General features: G+C 47.1%; 1 protein-coding gene across 6 annotated transcripts in view; it reads left to right on the forward strand.

Moving 5' to 3' along the window:
* The first annotated feature begins 319 nt into the window (after positions 1 to 319).
* The window catches only part of ABLIM3 (actin binding LIM protein family member 3), a 109,150-nt gene continuing 90,132 nt past the window's right edge, over positions 320 to 19,337 (forward strand). For all 6 annotated transcript variants that reach the window (XM_032395217.1, XM_032395220.1, XM_032395219.1 and 3 more), the window contains exons 1-2: positions 320 to 471; positions 833 to 932. In XM_032395217.1, coding sequence (XP_032251108.1) covers positions 920 to 932 — 13 coding nt within the window. In that variant the 5' untranslated portion in view covers positions 320 to 471; positions 833 to 919. The remainder of the gene's footprint in view (positions 472 to 832; positions 933 to 19,337) is intronic.

Genomic DNA, 19,337 nt, shown 5'->3' on the forward strand with positions numbered 1-19,337 from the left:
CTGCTCAAGACCAGAGTACAAGGGAGCTGGTTAGAAGCGGAGTTGGAAGTGAGAACTGTCTTCCTGCAAAGCCCATCTTTCCTTCACAGCCCCTCCCAATGACGGCTTTATTCTCCTAACACTGTCTTAGCCCATAGACCCCAGCACTGAGGGAGGGGAAAGCAGCGCTCGAGCCCCACCCCCGGCCGGCCCCAGGGCACAAGGGAACCCTCCATCCCGCCATCATACCCCAACACCCCGGAGAAGCCCGGAGGGGCGGGGCCTGGCCACGCGCCGGCGCGTCCAGCAGGTGGCGGCAGCGAGCGGCCGCGCCCCCCGCGCTGCCGCCCCGCGAGCCCGCATCATGGATGTCGAGCTCTCCTATTTCGCTTTGCTCGCCTTGGAATTCGAGACTCCAGACGAGGACCAGGATTCATGAGCCGGTCGCAGGGGCCCAGGCAGGGGCCTCTGGCTCCCGACGCTGGCCGAGAGGTGGGTCCCTCGGGAGCGGTGGCTGCTCCCGAGGCCGGGCGGGGACGTGCTGCCCCCGCCCTGCCTCCCCGTGGTCCACACCCCCTTTGGGCTCCCGAGCCGCGGGGCTGGAGTAGTCGGGGGTGCGCGCGGGCCGGCGCTGCCAGCCCCGCTTCTGCCGGGCGCCGGGGGCCCAGGGGCCGCGGGACCCGGCGCGCGTGTCCTCCCGCCGCCGCCTCCTCCTCCCTGCTCTCACCTGCGCCTGTTAGTCCACTCGCCTTCAAGGCCAGTGGCTGCAGCGCAGACTGCCGAGGGGACGGCAGAGGGAGAGAGAGCACCTGAGGATACAGAGCTGGCACTGGACTGCCTTTTCACCCCCCAGGTGATGAGTGAGGTCGGAAGATCGCAAGATTTAAAAAGCAACCGGGTCCTCCGTATTGAATGAAAGACCCAGTGCAAAGGCATCACCATGAACACGAGCAGTAAGTGGGTCCTCCTCTCCTTTGCCATGGGAACAGGGTGGGGGCGGGAGGTGCAGGAGCCTGCGCTGGGGCTGCCTGGAAGGAGGAAGGAAGACTGGCATCGGGGTGGACACACGGCCCCCAGACTCCTTCTTGGTCCTTTCTGTGCTCCCCAGAAGAGGGATGTGGGTCCGGCTTTCCATGACAATTTTGCTCGTGTTCTATTGGCAGCAACACTTGCCTCTGCGGGGAAGGCTGCTTGTCTCCTTCTAGCAAAGCCTGGGAAGGCCTAGGAAGCACTACCGTGGCCATTGTCTGACTGTGGGGGCTCTGAGGAGACCTCCTGCCACACAGCTGGAGAGCCATGGAGGGCCTGGCTTGTCCTGTAGCTGGGAGGAGCAGGGAGGCTGGCCCTGGGGCTTGTGGTGGGTGGATGTGGGCAGGCAGTGGGCTGGGAGCTAGCAGTTTGATAAACAAATCACCAGGAAGCCACCTTTGGGTCTAGAGATTGTGAAATATCCTGTGCCTGCAGCCCCATGGGCCTGGGGCTGATTTCTCCACACACCTACAGGCTGGGTGGCCATCCTGAGAAGAGAGGAAAGGGACAAGCCCTTTGGCCAAGATCGCTAACATGCCAGAGGCAGCAATTGCTTTGAAGAGACAGGACCAGACATTTTGCTGCTGGGCTGGGCCTCAGCTGCTGAGAAATGCAGGCAGAAATACAAGGAGGCCCCGTCCGTTTCTCTTCAGTGTAGTCCCTTTGACCGCGGGCACCCACTGTGACCAGCACCCTGAAGAGGAGGTCTGGGTTCAAGTCCCCCCCACTCCGGCCTCCTCATCAGCTCAGCTTGTCTGGGTCCTTCCAGTAGCGGGTGGGATTGTCGAAGCAGAGAACCCTAGGAACATTTGGTTCCCTGGGTCTGCGGCTTTCCCGTCAGTCTCCTCTCTGGATCCCAGACTGCTGATCTGTAAAATGAGAAGGGTTGCATCTAAATCTGTAAGTTTCTTCTTAAAAAGCTAGAGCTGAACAGCAAGGCCAGAAAAATCCGTACCTTCTGAGGCTGGGTCCAGACCAAAGCCACTGTTTCTCCACCCTGCCTCCATTTCAAGGCTGTTGGCATGGAGGGGAGGAAAACAAAGCAAACGCCAGGGAGATGGAAATGAAATATATTTATTTACTATGTATTTGTATGACTCATCTCTCTGCTGTCCTCCTTTGTGTATCGCATAGCTCTGCTAAGCAAGTGTGGCCGAACTCCCTCTGCCTCTTCCAGCCAAAGAATTTTTCCTCTTGATTTTGACAGTCAGGAATGGTACTTTGGCTTCACACCAGGCTCCAGAAAAGAGCAATATTCTGTAGACCTGATCACCTAAGTGGGCCACATGTTTGCCTCCTCATGCTTTCAGAGAAGTAAAGATGTGAGCTGCCTGTCACTTCTCACTATCTCCAGGGGAAAGATCTTTTTATGGGAGTCCTTTCTCACTAAATGATAGGAGAGAAAGATGGCTCATCTATTTTTCAAGAAACTAAGAAATAAGTTCACAAGCAGCTGGCCCTGCCCTTTTCTCTTGTCCCATTAGTAACACCGAATATTCCTGAAAGAAGGAAACAGCTTTTACTTTTTTTTTTTTAAAGAAATAACAACCAATAGAGTTGAATACCACAGAAGATGAGGACTAACAAAAATGCGATTCCAGCCTCATACACTTTTTCTAAGTAGGGAGAGTGTGTTTATTTTCCAGGAGTAGTGGAAAATAAACAGAGTAGAATGACTTGGGCAGCCACTGAGGTCTCCATAAGAAGAAGTGCTTCTCTAAGGGAACAGTTTGGCCACTCGTGCTCAGGGCTCAGGGGAGGGGCTCCATCGTCCCTGAGGTTGCTCCCAACCCTGAGAGTCTGCAGATGGAGAGAATAGAAATCAGACCTCACATGAGTGAAGCAATGACAAGGTCATAAGGTTATAGGGACTGGGCATTGGCAGGAGCAAAAATGCTCTCCCCTTTGGGATTTGAAATTCTTACTTAATCCTCATGAACCTAAGAACCTCAGTTTTTCTCTCCCTTCCATGTATTGGGTCCTCACCCTCCACCAGTCACTGTGCCCAGCATTGCACCTGTATGATCTCCCCAACTGTCACCCCCAACCTGGGAGATGGTGTTACTACTCCAATTTCATGGGTGACAGCTCGTAGCCAATAACGTTCCCTAACTTCTTCAAGCCGTGCAGTTAGCTGTTGGATTATGAAAGGTATTTGGATGCGTTGCATTTTGATAGTGTGCATCATTCCTAATCAATGGTTCAGACGGCACCCCTGAAGTGAGGGCAAAGCATGAGATGATGATGAAGTGATAATCGCTTCATCTGGGCAAGATGATTCGGGGCTAAGGTCTCAGGGCAGCGTGTGAGAGCTGATAGGGCTCAGGCTCTCGGCTCAGCTGGTTCCAGGTTCGGGTCCTCGTCTTTCACTTGTTAGCTGTGCGGTCTTCAGCATGGTTGTCTCACTTGCAAAATGGGGATGATAGGACACACCTCACGTGAAATGGAGAGAAATATTAACATGGCATGCCAAATACAGAGTGTGGTGCCTGGGCCATCGCTGGCCTCGTATCAGCGACGGTGGTCAGGCTGTTCTTGTCACCCCAGTGGTCATTGTGGTGGTTGTCATTGTGGACTCTATGTCATCAGCCAGCAGGTCCCTCAGCCTCTCAGAGGCTGGTCATAAATTGAGCATACCAGAAGTGTGATTTTGAGGATTAAGCGGGATCAGGAGAAAATGCTTTGTACACATATGTGAATTGTTTTTGATTGTAAGTGAGACGCATGGCTCAGATGGGAACACCAGGGAGTGCTCCATCGGCCCCTTCTCAGTGCGCTTCTAGTGTCTTTGGAATCCTTACCTCCAAAATCTAGCTGAGCTTCAGTACACCGCAGAGCAGGACTTTGAGAGGAAGGGGTAATTCTGGGGATGATGGAGTCGGGTGGCATGAGGGAACGTCCCCTGATGGATGCTGCCCGTGCGCCCTGGCTCTGTTCCTTCGGAGCCTTGTCTGTCATCCCTCGCCCGTCCACGGGACTGCTGGCCACTTTCCCGAACCCGCCCAGCGAGGAAGGAGCTGACACCAGACCAATCACTTTCACACGCCCTTGGAGCCACGGAGGCACCACCATCTAACGTGCAACAATAAATTTTAAGCAACAGTGAATCTGTGGTTATTCCCTGTCGGTGTCTCCCATTCCCAGGTTGGCCCCAGGAATTCCCAAGCCTCCTGGTCCAAAGCCAGGGGAAACTGAGTTTACCCCAGGCTCCAGAGGCCCTGAGCTCCAGAGTCGATTCTCTGTCCCATAAAATTTCATTCTCCTCACAAGTCAGAACACCCAGGGCTCCTGCGAGTTGCGGCTTTCGTAGGCACAGAGCTCAGCAGTGGCCCATCCTTCAGCTTGGGGAGCATCACACGCACCACGCACGGTTGTGCCAAGAGCCATCCTCCTTTATTTCATCGGCCCTTCCTGTCCTCTGACCCTTTCCTTGGTCTCTGTCGTGGACTGGCATGCCAAATGGTTACTGTTTTGGAGTAGACAGTTTTGCTAAAAAGAGCATGGAAGGTTCCTATCACCCTTATCATGAGATAAGCAGACACCATCCTGGAGCTGTAAGACCCTGAGCTTGGGGGTATGGATTCCTGAGTTCAAATGTAAGATGTATGGTGTACTCTGTGATCTTGGACCAGATAGCCACGTCTCTGAACCTGAATGTTATCACGTATAGAATGCGAATGATAATGCCAAAGTGCAGGGTTGTTGTGAGGATGAAGAGAAATAACGTGAGAAGCTCACTGGCCTCGGTCCCGGGGGATGGAGTTGAATCTCAAATTGAATTGGCCACAGAGCAAAGTTCTGAAATGACAGGATCAGAAGAACCAAACCATCTGTTTGAAAGTGAGCATGTTTGGCCATTGTTGTAGCTAGCACTCGGTTCTGTTCATAGAAAGCCATAGCTTCCTGAAGGAAACCTTCGGGAAGATTATTAACCCGGTATTGTATAGGGCATGGGTGGAAAAGGGCAAGACAGGAAGTTAGGATCCTAGCTGAGAGACAATCACCCTGGTTCAGAAAAGGTCTGAGGGCCAGGATTTTGGTGGTTGTAAGAATAGAGATCGGGGGAAAGATCTTTTAGAAAATAAAATCTGGGGCACCTGCGTGGGTCAGTCATTAAACGTCTGCCTTCAGCTCAGGTCATGATCCCAGGGTCCTGGGATCGAACCCCGCATCAGGCTCCCTGCTCAGTGGGAAGCCTGCTTCTCCCTCTCACACTCCTGCTGCTTGTGTTCCCTCTCTCGCTGTCTCTCTCTCTCTCAAATGAATAAATAAAATCTTAAAAAAAAAAGATAAATAAAAAAGAAAAAAATCTTAGAAAAGAAAAGAAAAGAAAATCTGCATGGCCTCGCAGCTGTTGGATTATAGGATAAAAAAGAAGGGGAGGAGTCTATCAGTTAGGGTCCTGGCAGGGAACACATGGGCAGTTTGAAGGGAGTTAAATAGAAGGAGTCTTTGCAAGTGTGTGAGAAAGGGTGTAGAGAAACAAACCAGAAGCTAGGACGGCCCAGTACTAGAAGGCTGGTGACTGCCTGGCCTCCCTCTCCTCCCTCCTCCCGTCTCGCACTGTGCTCCCCATTGGCCCAATCCAACCAGGGGCCAGTGGGCAAGGAAGGCAGTTGATGGGCCCATAATATTCAGCCTCATAGGGCACAGTGCAGAGTAGAGAAGGCAGCAGCGGGTGTGGAGACACATGGGAGCTCAGAATGGAATACACCCAGCACAAGGAGCAAGATGACCAGCCTCTGCCAGGTCAGGACTCCCGGAGTTCTTTACGAGAAGGATCCCTTACAAACACAAACTTGGTAGGCTGCCCTCTAAAGCAATTTTACATTTGCAAAATTTAGATAAAATAGAGATGACTGTATACTTTATAAGGATGGAGATTTTTTTTTTTAAAAAAGCCATGCTTCCCAAATGAATGAAGTAGTTGTCGAGAAATGAATCCTGGAGGCTAGGAGCAGGGTTGAGGAATAACGTAGGGAACAATTTTAAAACCATCCAAAATGAGGACGCCTGGGTGGCTCAGTCAGTTAAGCGTCTGTCTTTGGCTCAGGTCATGATCCCAGGGTCCTGGGATGGAGCCCCGCATTTGGCTCCCTGTTCCGCAGGGAGTCTGCTTCTCCCTCTGCCCCTCCTCCCACTCATTCTCTCAATCTCTCTCTCAAATAAATAAATACAATCTTTAAAAAAAACCATCCAAAATGAGTATAACACATCTCTGAAAATCACAATGTGATTTCAAGAGTATTTGTAGTGCACAAAGGAAGTGATACCCATTCTGAGCTCAAGCGTTCCTATCTGGCGAAGGCTTTATCTTGCTGAGGTAACATGTGGTGTGGTGAATGGCCAGCCACCGGCAGACCCCCAACAGTGGCCAGATACCATTGTACGAGAACAGAAAACAACCTGCAGTGTGTAAGCACCTCTGATTTTTTGAATATTTCACCAGTTAAATTGTTCTCCTTTAGCCCTTAAGGGCACAGACTGGAACTTACCCTTTACTTGCTGTGTGTCCTTGAGCAAGTCACTTACCTTCTCTGTACCTCACTTCCTCATCCAATCACAGGGGAGCTTGTCTCACAGAGCTATTGGAAAGAATATGTGAGCTAATAGTTGTGAATTGCGTCAAACACTGCCTGGCAGGTCGCAGATGTTTATAAAACAAATAAAAACAGTGTATATGAGTTTGCTAGAGCTGCCACAACAAAGTAGCACAGGCTGGGGGGCTTAAACGACAGAAGTGTATTGTCTCACAGTTCTGGAGGCCAAAAGTCCAAAATCAGGGTGTCGGCAGGATTGGGTCCTTCTGAGGGCCGCGGAAACAATCTGTTCTAGCCTCTGTCCTTGGTTGTGGATGGCCATCTTCCACCTGTTCCCCTTCCTCTGTCTGTCTCTGTGTCCAAATTTCCCCTTTTGATAAGGACACCAGTCATATTGGATTGGGGCCCATTCTAATGACCTCACTGTAACTTGCTTACCTTTGTAAAGACTCTATCTCCAGATAAGGTCGCATTCTCGGGAACTGGGGGTTAGGACTCTTAACATGTGAATACAATCCATAATGCGGTGTTTGTTACATAAATGACTCATCAAGAAGAAGATTTTTCTGTGGGTTGGTTTCCCCTGGATATCAGTGACTCCCCAGGGCTGGTGGAGGCTGCTGACCTCTGACCAGCAGGGATGAAGCCTCTCCTTGAGAACCTGAAGGGTAGCGCTCACACGTAGGAGTTCCCCGAAAGGGAGTACTGTGGTGGCTTAGTATTCCACACTCAGTCTGTCTGCAGAAAACGCACCTCCCACTCCAGCCCCGGTCCAGGTCATTATGCACAACTGTGGCATCTCGATGGTGTAACGGAATTTATAGTCACGGTATTGGTTTTCAATCTGCCTCGTTCCTGGGAATGTCCAACATGGGGAATAAGAATTGGATTGTTCATTTGTTCACTCAACAAATATTTACTGACCACCAACTCTTCACCAGGCATGCTGCTGGGGACACAGCCGTAAATATAACAGACGTGGCTCTTGCCTTCGTGGGTCACACAGGCCCTGAAAAATGGGCCACCTGGTGACCAGCATGATAGGACATGTTTTATTTGCCCTACATGAGGTTTTAATGAATTTGAATTATTGGCCAATGGTGAGAAATTGGGAAATTGAGATATAAAAATTGGAATGTCTAGCTTCTTTTAAAAAGGGGGGCAGCAGGGGCACCTGGGTGGCTCAGTCGGTTAAGCGTCTGCCTTCAGCTCAGGTCATGATCTCAGGGTCCTGGGATCGAGCCCCACGTCTGGCTCCTTGCTGAGCGGGCAGTCTGCTTCTGCCTCTCCCTCTGCCCCTCCCCCCTGCTCATGTTCTCTCTCTCTCTAATAAATAAATAAATAATCTTTAAAAGGGGGGGCAGGGGAAGGTCTTGCATCCCGGCCCCTGTTTTCCTGCATGACAATAGCAGCAGGACAGCTTGCTTTCCGCGGGGCATGTACTGGTCTCTAGGCTGCCCGCTTGCCACCCTATCCTCTCAGATTGCACAAGGACAGCTTTGTACTTTTATGTTCCCTTGCCGCTGTAGGCATTTTAATTTTTAACCCCCAGTCTAGTAGACCATCAATATAGCATCAAACATGGAGAAGTGTGTGTTCACCCAGAGATGCAGAAACTGCAGCCTATCTGCTCATTTTTACTGGAGAAAGTTCTATCTAGAGTTAGCCACTGATTAACACCGCCATGCTATGAAAGTCCTCTTGAAGTGAGCAAAATCCTGCTGCATAAATAAGGATTTCCCCAGCTGACCCATTCCCAGAAGGGTGATATCATATCCTGTCTGATACAGTTGGGCAAACATGTCCTGCCCCCGTCTCCTAGGGGTCAGTTTTGTTTCCAGGGGAACCTAGTGGTGGGGGGTGGGGCACAGACCAAAGGAAGGCAATTCTGCATAACCGATCCCACCTCAGGGTACTTTTTCCAGAGCAAAGGAAGGTACTGTGAAAGGCTGAACTGTTCCAGAGATTGCTCTGACCGATGGGGCAGGCCCGGCCCACTTGAGGACAACTAGTCAACAGCGTGAGTTCTGTGTCAGTAAGGTTAGTGTATCCCAGCTAAGGAGTGATTACTGAAAGGTAATCACTGAACTTGACCCCAGACAGCATTGATCCCATATGGCTCTTCAAGACTTCTCCTCTGTCAGTATGAGGTTCTCCTGCTTGAGAAAGAAAGGTACGAGTAAGTGGATAATGCCAACATAGTTTCTGCAGTTGAGAGCAGATTTTTCTTCATTCCTCTAGAAGAAATAGGGGGGCAAATAATTCAAAGAAAGCAAAGCACAGTGCCTAGCCCACAGTAGGTGCTCAAAAGATATTTGATGAATTCATTTGTTAGTGAAAAGCCTGCTCTCTTTGTCTTTATGATAAAGACCTCTCTACTAAGCTCTAGGTTCGTCTTTCTGACCATCTGCTAAGTTGCCCACTTGGATATTCCAAGCTACTTCAAATTCAACCTAAAATTTAATAAATTCATTCTCTGTAAAAGAAAATAAGAGAAAAACTACTTCAACTCTATGGTCCCAGTTGACTGCTAAAACAGTCCCCGAAGTTAGTTGTTAGAAAGTAGTCCTCGTCAACATGTCCCTTTCCTTCACGCTTCTGTTTGGTCTGTGTCCACCTCTGGTCACTCCTACCTCCCAGCCGGACCTCTTCCACTCCTCAGCTGCCGTCACTTCCCTTTGTTCATGACACCAGGCATGGTGGCCCCCGGAGTAAAAGGTTGGGGGGAGGGGATGAGTTGATCTCAAGTTCAGTAGGAGGCAATGGAGTGATGTGGGCGGCTGGACGACGCGATTCTAGGCTGCATGGACAGGTGGAGGTCAGAGCATCACTCCGCAGAACCCTGCTGAGGCTGCCTCTGAAGCGTGGCTCTCAGGGAAGACAGTGATCAATCAGAGCGTGCCCAGGAAAGCATGGCCAGAATGGTAGAGAGAGGGTAGGGAGATGCCAGGGTCAGCCCCTCAGAGGGGCTTTGTGTCCCTCGAAGAGTATGGAGGACCCCTTGACGATTGTACACAGTGCTGCTGGGATGTGCCCTGCAGCCCAGAAGTCTCTAGCTTCTTTTCTAAGTTTATCACCAGCCAGACAAGGGGTCCAGACAGGCTGTCCTTGGCAGTCCCCCTTGCTCCTGGTGCTGTGGTTACGGCTGTGTGCTCCCGCAGCGGCCCCCACCCCCTCTCCTGGCAGAATTCCACTGTCTCCTGCCTCTTTCACTTCCAGACCTTCTTCCTCACATCTGCTTGATTTTGTGCAAAGCGCAGGTCTTTCTCCATGGGCTGTTAATCTCTTGCCCTCCCCAGCACCAGCAGGGCCAATGAAATGACTGCTTTGTGATGGTCTGTCTAATGACACAGTTGATCTATTTTAAGCACCTGAAGCGCACTCCACCGAGTGCGAATCTTCCCGCAGAAAGCTGCTCTCAGCATGTAGGATCACAGGCAGCCCGGGGTCTGCTCCTGCTTTTTGAAATCTGGGGAAACAGCCCAGGGATCCGGACCCTGCCCGTGCAAGGACGATCTAAGGCAACCGTAAAATTAGATATTTTTATGGTCAGCATGAGTTATTCTGGAAGGAGAACTGCCTGTGACGCCAGGATTATATGGGGCAGGCACCTCAAGTGAACAAAAATCCCTCTTTCAAGGGACAGAAACAGAGCCTTGACCCATTACATGTAGGGAGAAGGGACCTAGGGAGGCAGCATTTCAGGAACAAAAAGAAGCCCAACCCCCATCAGAGATTTCTCAGCCTCCGACCACTTTTTTATCCTCCTCCTAATCAAGAGACATTCTTTTCCAGCTATAGCCTATCTGAGTGCAAATGTTTTACATATATTATTTAGTTAATCCTTGCAACAATCTTCCCTGAGCCTTCCCTGTATTCTGTACCTAAGACAGGTCCCCGTGTAATGTTGGCTCTCGCCATCCTCCACAGAACTTACCAAAGTCGGTAATTGCTTCATCCGTGAGCACATTTCCTTTATTTTTGTCTCTTACTCTCTTTTGACTGTAAACCTCATGATGACTGTGTGACAGGCTTGTCTGTTTTGTTCACTGCCTGGTCCTCCAAACTCATCACAGTGCTTGACCCAGAGGGATAATGGCTAAGAGTAGTTCAGGGTTGTTGAGCATTTACTATGTACCAGGCACAGTGCTAACTAAGCTCTTCAAAGACATAAATTCACTTAACCCTCATGAGAGTTGTAGGAGATGGATACTAATAGTACCCTCATTTTCCAAAGGAGGAAACTGAGCCTCAAGGACCAGGTCATTGGCCCCAAATGTCACATTTAATAAGTAATGATGAAAAATTGCTCAACATCGCTCATCATCCGGGAAATGCAAATCAAAACCACAATGAGCTATCACCTCCTACCTATCAGAATGGCTAGCATCAAAAAGACAAGAGATAACAAGTGTTGGTGAGGATGTGAAGGAACAGGAATACTCATGCACTATTGGTGGGAATGTGGATAGGTATAGCCACTGTGGACAACAGTGTTGCGCTTCCTCAACAGTTAAAAATAGAAATACCATTTGATCCAGTAATCCCATTGCTGGGTATTTACCCAAAGAATATGAAAACACTAATTTGAAAAGATCCATGAGCCCCTATGTTTATTGAAGCATTATTTATAATAGCCAATATGTGGAAGCAACCTAAGTGTCCACTGATGTGGTGTGCATATATATATAATGGAATATTACATCATGTATATATATGATGGAATAATATACATATATATGATGGAATATTACTCAGCCATAAAAGATAATGTGATCTTGTCATTTGCAACAACATGGATCAACCTACAGGATATCGTGCTAAGTGAAATAAGTCAGACAGAGAAAGATCAATGCCATATGATTTCATTTATATGTGGAATCAAAAAACAAAAACAAACAAATATGAAAAAAAAAGGAACAGTCCCATAGATACAGAGAATATACAGGTTGTTCCCAGAAAGGAAGGGGGCTGGGGGATAAGCAAAGTGGGTGGAGGAGAGTGGGAGGCACGGGCTTCCAGTTATGCAGTGGGTAGGTCACGGGGATGAAGGGCACAGCGTGGGGACTATGGTCAATGATACTCTAATAGCGGTGTGTGGGGACAGATGGGAGCTACACTTGTGCTGAGCACAGCATAAGGTATAGAGTTGTTGAATCACTATGTTGTATGCCCGAGACTGATGTAACATTGTGTGTCAACTGTACTTTAATAAAAAAAATAAGTAATGAAACCTTGAATGAATATGTGAAGGGACGGATTTAACAAGGAATATTTAATACCCCATTTTGCATGAAAGGGAAATGAGGTTAAAAGGCAAAGTCACCTGGCCACCCTCACACAAGCTAGGAAGTGTCAGGCAGGTGTTTTTTTGGTTTGTTTGTTTGTTTTTAAGATTATTTATTTATTTAAAAACAGAGAGTTAGAGAGCGAGCACAAGTAGGCAGAGCGGCAGGCAGAGGGAGAGGGAGAAGCAGGCCCCCCGCTGAGCAGGGAGCCCGATGCGGAACTCGATCCCAGGACCCTGGGATCATGACCTGAGCCAAAGGCAGACACTTAACTGACTGAGCCACCCAGGCGCCCAGGCAGGTGTTTGAAACCATGTCCATCTGCCCCTGATCTCCTTTCACTCCTTCCTGCTTCCTCCTTTTCACCATCTTGCCGCATTTTACACTGATGAACGTCACAGGGGGAAGGTGTGGGTTGAGGTGGCTGACCCTACAGTCCGTCTCCTGTTCGATGTCCCAGCACTGCTGTCCCATTCACTGGGATGATGACACAAATCCGTGTTCTGGGTGTGGCAGCGGGCCAGGCGCCGTGGGCCGGGAGATGCACAGGACAGAGAGCATGACCCCGATTGCGTCCTTCCAGTGTCGCCGAGGGGTGGACACGACATGGGACTGAATTACTGGAGAAGCCATCGTGGGTGTTGAGAGGGAAGGAGTGATGAGGAAGACAAGCCAAATTCCTTTGGAAGACCTGGGACCTTCTTTGTAGAGAGGACCTTGAGAAGTGAATAAACTTTTGTTAGGCAGAGCATAAGGGAAAGTTGGGGCATCCCAGATGGGCTTACTCAGTCCTTCTCCAGCAAGATTCCACAGTCCACGTTGCACAATGCCTGCGTCCTGGGCCCTTGGCTTGGGTGGAGGGCGAAATAAATAAACGCAAAGTATTCCAGGAAATGTCAGGAACTCCAGTTGGTCTGTAGAATATGACTAGGTGGCCAGTGAGGAATTAAGGCTGGGCAGTTGGTGAGGATCAGATCTTGGAGAGTTTTAAATGCCAGCCTAGAGGGTGTTTGTTACAGTCGATGGCCAATGAGAAGCTGTGAGAGGTTTTGAGCCAAGCAGTGACCCGACCAGAGCTGTGCATTATTTAGGACGATCTCCCTGGCAACACATACCTGATGGGTGGGAGAGTCCAAGGGCAGCGGGAGGCAGACTAAGGGCAGCGGTGTGGCGGGAGTGGAGGGGAGGGGAGGTGCGGGGTGCGGGGTGCAGGAAGGGAGGCCACGGGTCTATAGCCCGCTCTGCATTACTGCTCTTATACCCACAGGTGGACCTGTTTTCTGACTCTGATTTCTGGGACTGGGAACTGATACTTTGTAAACTAGGTTATTAACCAAATCGAGCCGCCTAGATAGTGTATTTGATAAACACTTGAGCTGTGGAATCAGACTGCCTGGGTTCAAATTCCACCTCAGCCGCTCACTAGCTGTGCAGCCTTCGGTGCCTTGCTTTGTCCCCAAAGTTGCATTTTTCCTCTCAAGATGGGAATATTGGGGAGCGCTGAGTGAGGGAATGGATGTATGATGCTTAACACAGTGCCTGGCACATGAAAACACCCAGGAATGGTTAATAGTGGTAGAGTAATGAAATGCATTTGAACGTGTTAGGGAAACTCCCTTTAAATAAGGAATTAATCAACACATGATGTTGTTACGATACAGTCACCTCTTGGTCATTCCATTGGGAAAGGGGAACAGAGGTGTATATTGATAACCCAGGACTGTGTTTAGCTGGCATTTAAGGAGTAATTATTATATGTCAGACTACATTCTAAACTCTCCATGAATTGTTTCTTTTGATCTTAGGCATGAGTCAGAAATACAATTAATGTTGTAGAGGAAAATCCTGATTGAGAAGGAGCATGTCCTACTAGACCAGGGGTTGACACACTTTTTCTGTAAAGGGCTGGGTAGTAAAGATTTGGGGCTTTGTAGGCTCTATAGTCTTTGCATCATGAAAGCAGCCCCAGACCGTGTATAATCAAATGGACGAGGCTTCAGCCCTGTCAAAATTTATTCACAAAAATAAAGATGGCGAGTGATTTGACCCACGACCCAGAGTTTGCTGAGCCCTCTGCTAAATGACCTCCACGAGCTCTTCCAGCTTTGACATTGCACTCCAAAACGATGACACAGAAATGCCTAATCCCTAGTGAGTTCATCCTTGTAACTACAAGAGGAATTTACTTCGAGTATGATAGACAAGGCGCACTGGGAAGATAGACACAGAAAGGCCTGTATGAAGCTGTCTCCGGTCTTCATGCTACCTTTATATCCAGCACACTCTTCCCAAGGGGCCACTAAATGTCAGGCTGCGCAGGCTGCCCTGGGATTGGTTCAGTAGACGGCTCTTGGGCTGCAGAGAATAATACTGGGGAAAGACACCCAGGGCAGTGGTCCATGCCCGTGCTCCATGTCTAGAGCAGAGTCTCTTCCTGCTTTGCTCCCCGTTCACATTTCCTACTCAAAGCCCACATTCCCTTGTAATGAAATACAGCAGCCAATTATCTGTTCAGTTATCATCCCTTCCTCTGATTCTTTCCCACCGATTCCATGTAGTACTAAGAGGCTGTCAGGTGTAGTGTTCCGCATCTCACGCAGATGATGGCACATGACCTAGGCTGTCTGATCAGAGTTTCCCATCTACCTTGGCCACAGGATCTGTTCATGAGTGGACCCAAGAGAAGCCAATCAGAGTATTCCTTGAACTTGAATAGGGAGATATTGGGAAGGAGAAGTATTCATTTCATTGAGGTTGCTGAGCTGAGGAGATTCTGGGAGGGTCTAGGGATTCCAGTGGCTGTTCTTGTCCAATATGTGGGAGGAAGAAGCTGTCTGAAAAATAAAGTCAAAGTCATTTTAAAGTTTATTTAAAAATAAAGCCTCTGAATCCAGCCAGACCTGAAGCCAGAGACTACCTACCATTCCCCACCCCCCAGACCTCCTAGTTACAAGAACCAACACATTCGTTTTTTGCTTAAACTAATTTCAGTTGAGTTTCTGTAAATTACAACAGAAAGGATCCTAACTAAGGCACTTCTTTTTTAGCCACTTTTCCCATTGGCAATTACCTCCTACAATTATTCCCATTTGTCAAAATCCTAGTCATCTTTTAGGCTAAAAGACTCTTCCATTCCAGCTTCCTCTCATTCACTCCTGAAGTGATTTTATTATTCCCTCTTCTGAAGTCCCTGGCCCTTGATTTAAAATGTTCTTATGGTTATAGGTCAACATGGTTTATTTATGTGTATTTCCTAGCACTCTTCTTAGATTATAAGCTCCTTGAGGACAGGAGCCATATGTCAGTAGGGTATATAGTATATTTGCTCCCCAACTGCATGCCACAGACCATTGGGGAGCCAGAGAATTAGTGCTGGATCTTATAAATCCATGTGTGCCCCTAATGCATAGTATTCCATCAAATGCGTGTGTTTGAGAAAATTCAATATGGCAAAAAGCTACCATAACTATTACTTACCTGTAATACTAATATAGAGAGGCTAGCAAATATTTTTGACATTAAAAACAAGTCCTCTGGGTGCCTGGGTGGCTCAGTCGGTTAAGCATCTGCTTTCAGCTAAGGTCATGATCCCAAGCTCCTGGGATTGAGTCCTGCGTCAGGCTCCCTGCTCAGTGGGGAGCCTGCTTCTCCCTCTGCCTCTGCTCCTTCTCCCTGCTCATGCCGTCTCTCTCTCTCTCTCTCTCAAATAAATAAAATCTTAAAAAAAATAAAAATAAAAACAAGTCCTCAAATGATCTGAATATGGCTACATGGATGTATATATATGTGCACAACTTTTGAGTTTTACACTTAACATTTGTGTACCTTATACAAGGTATGCCACAATAAAAAGTAAAACTAAAATAAAAATAAAGGAGGGGCGCCTGGGTGGCTCAGTCAGTTAAGCGTCTGCCTTCGGCTCAGGTCATGATCCCAGTGTCCTGACATCCGGGTCCCTGCTCAGCGGGCCATCTTCTTCCCCCTCTCCCTCAGCCCCTCCCCCCCATGCTTTCTCTCTCTCTCTCTCTCAAATAAATAAATAAAATCTTTAAAAATATTTTTTTAAATAAAAATAAAGGAGTCCTCATATTTGACAAACTTGTCCATCACTAGTCAATACACAAAAATTAATTTGAGATAGATCAAAGACCTAAATAAACTGAACGCTAAAACTGTACAGCTTCTAGAAGAAAATATAGGAGAATATCTTATGACCTTGAGGTAGGCAATAACTTTTTAGAGCACTAAAAGCAGCAAAAATGGGCAAGAAATTCTAACAGACTCTTCACAAAAGAGCATATACAAATGGTCAGTCAGCACACAAAACATGTTCAACATCATTACTCATCAGGGAATTGCGAATTAAAGCCACCAATTTTACACCCACTAAAATGGCTAAAATTCCTCATACATTGTTGGTGGGAATATAAACTGATACAACTGGGGAAAACTGTGACTTTCATAAAATCTGAACCTATGCCTACCTATGATCCAGCACCTGCACCCCTAGCTATTTACCAGTGAGAGATGAAAACATGTATCTGCAGAAAGATTTGTGCAGGAATGTTCCTGGCAGCTTGGTTCATAATATCCCAGAGCTGAAAACAACCCAAATGCTCATCTACAGACAAATAGATAAACAAATTATTTTACATTTTACACAGTGGAATACTACTCACCAAAAAAAGTAAAAAAGAACCAACTATTGATACATGCCACAGCATGAATGAATCTCAAAAGCATTACTCAAAAGCTGAGTGAAGGTAGCCAGACATAAAAGAGCACATACTGTATGATTCCATTATGTGAAGTTCAAGAACAGGCAAAACTAATCTATGTGGGTGGAAATTAAAATAGAGTTTGCCTGTTTGGGAAAAGAGTGATTGATTGCAAAAGGTTGCAGCAAATTATCAGAGGTGATGGAAACTACCCTATCCTGATTGAGATGCTGTTTACACAGGTTTATACATTTGTCAGAACTCATTTTTCTTAAGATCTACATATTTCATTATTTATAATTTATACCCAATTTGTATATATTTATATATACTTTTATATTCTATATTTTATATATAAACAAATAATATATAGGTCTATAAATATATAATAGGTATAGGTATATAAAATACATATTATATATATAAATATATAATAATTATATAAATATGACTTATATGTATAAGTATATATATATATAGAGAGAGAGAGAGACCTTTTAAAAGATTCCTAAGCTTAGGAACAGAAGAACTGACTCCAAATCTCATTTCTCCCACTAACTCTGTGATATCTGCTAGTATCCTCGTCTTAATTCAATGGACCCATCCTATCAAGCTTGCTTACCTCAAAGGGCTGTTTCAACTATACTAACATCTGAGAAAGTGCTTGGAAAACTTTTAATTGTGTATTTCAAGAGCCTTCTCTCCAAGTTACTTTGTGTAGCCCTCTCCCTGGCCCTGTTGTTCCAGCTACACTGGCCCCCTTGAACTTGCCATGTGCTTTCCAGCCTCAGGACCTTTGCACATGCTGTTTCTCCACCCAGATGGTTCTTCTCCCTGGTCTTCCATGGCTGGCTTCCTCAGATTCTTGCTGTGTCAGCTGAAATGTGTTATGTGTTCCCCACCCCTTACTCATTTCCTTCATTCTACTTGTCCTACTTTATAGTTATTTATTTGTTTATTTACTTACCATGTATCTTTCCCATACAAACTTTCCCATATCTTTCCCATACAAACTTTAGGAGTTTGTGAACTCCCAAAGAATAGGAAACATACTGGTTTTATTCACTGGTGCATCCCGAGTACTTAGCACATAGAAATTACCCAGTCCACAAGAAATGACACAAACTTATTGCTGAATGAATAACTACACCAACAAACATGAGCTTTAGTGCATGGACTTTAATATCTGTTTGTGCTGACTCGGGACTTGGAGCCAGGTCTTCCCTGGGGCTTGGTGGGTGCCAGAAAAGTGACACCAGGATAACGCTAGTGTCATTGTAGTGTGCTCACGTGGGAAAACTTTCTGTGTCAAAGGACTCACGGAAACCTTAGGACATCTTGTCCTTAGGAAGGCTGAGAGAGCCTCTCTTCATTGCGATGCTTTATAGTCTGTCTGCTGGGCTACCGCCCGGGGTTCTGCAGCTCCAGGGCCCTCTGTATCCCATGCTCAGCACAGGGACCACGAGAAAATGGAATGAATGCCTGTGTCCATCTTCTTGTTTGGCACTTTTCAGACCTCTGGCTGGTCATGGGGTCTTTTAGCCCTAATCCCTCCCTCTCTCTCCCTCTAATAAGCAAACCACTGTCTTTTTTAGTTTTCTGGATCTGAATGCCATTGCTGTTACTGAGGTCATCTCTCGTCCTGGAGTTAGACCCAGGTTGAGTGGGCTGCCCCCTAAGCCCAGGGCACCTGAGCATCACACATAGCTAATCTGCCTGTGGGAACTCTCTGAAACCTTCTGTTTTACAACTGGAATGTGCTGGCTGGCCCGGATTATTTTGGCTTCTGTAATATCAGTGCTATGGGGAAATGCTCCTTAGCCAGTTACAAAGTCCACATGAGTGTATGAAGGTAGAGAATGCTCTAGTGAAAATGTAGGGATTTTGAAATAGGGGAGAAGTCTACCTCTGCCCCCCACCTACTTCCTCCATAGCCAAAATTCTGCTTTCTCTCTATCTATGTCCATTGAAATCTGTATTCTTTTCAACAGATAATGTCAATAAGCCCTTTATGTGAGCGGGATTTGGGGCTTCTCTGTTTCTCATCTGAGAATCTGTCCTGTGCCAATGAGTTTGGGCCTCTGGCCCACATGTTAATTATTGTACCAGGGTTCCTGGAGTTGACTGGGGACAGAATGACTTTTTGGCTAGAAGAGAGGTAGTCTGGTAGGATTTTTTTTTTCTTAAAGCATGAATCTAGCTTAGAGAGGCTGAGAGAGTGAAAATGCTTGTATGTTTCATTGATGTTTGCTCCTTCTTGTCTGAGCAACACATTCAACTGGGGTTTGAGAACCAAATGTTAACGAATCTCTTAGGATTTCTTGAGCTTATATTGGCAATCACCATTTTTGCTGACATTAGTGCCAGGAAATAAAAAACAGTATTTTAGGATGCAGAATAGTGGAAAAGAAGTCTAGTGGTGTGTGTGCGAGTGTGTGTGTGTATGTGTGTGTGCAACATGCACGCAAGCATAGAAAAGAAACCTCACTGAACTAGGGTCAGAAGGCGTGTGTAGAAGTCTGGACACATCTCTCCAGTTCCCTAAGCCTCAGTTTTTCATCCATAAAACAGGCAACATGACCCTCACCTCTCCTGACTCCCGTGTTGGGTGACAGTCAAATAAAGCAGTGAATGAGAAAACCTTTGAGTTAGCCTCTGTTTTGCTAGCTTCTTCCCTTGGCTAGTCTTTGAAAGAGAAGCCAGCATATATTTGGCTTTTTTTTATTATTATTATTATTGTTACTTTTGGTTGCTGGCTATGTTTCTTTTCATCATTAAAATTT

The sequence above is a fragment of the Phoca vitulina genome, unplaced genomic scaffold (genome assembly GCF_004348235.1).
Source record: "Phoca vitulina isolate PV1807 unplaced genomic scaffold, GSC_HSeal_1.0 scaffold83, whole genome shotgun sequence".
In the NCBI taxonomy this organism is placed as follows: Eukaryota; Metazoa; Chordata; class Mammalia; order Carnivora; family Phocidae; genus Phoca; species Phoca vitulina.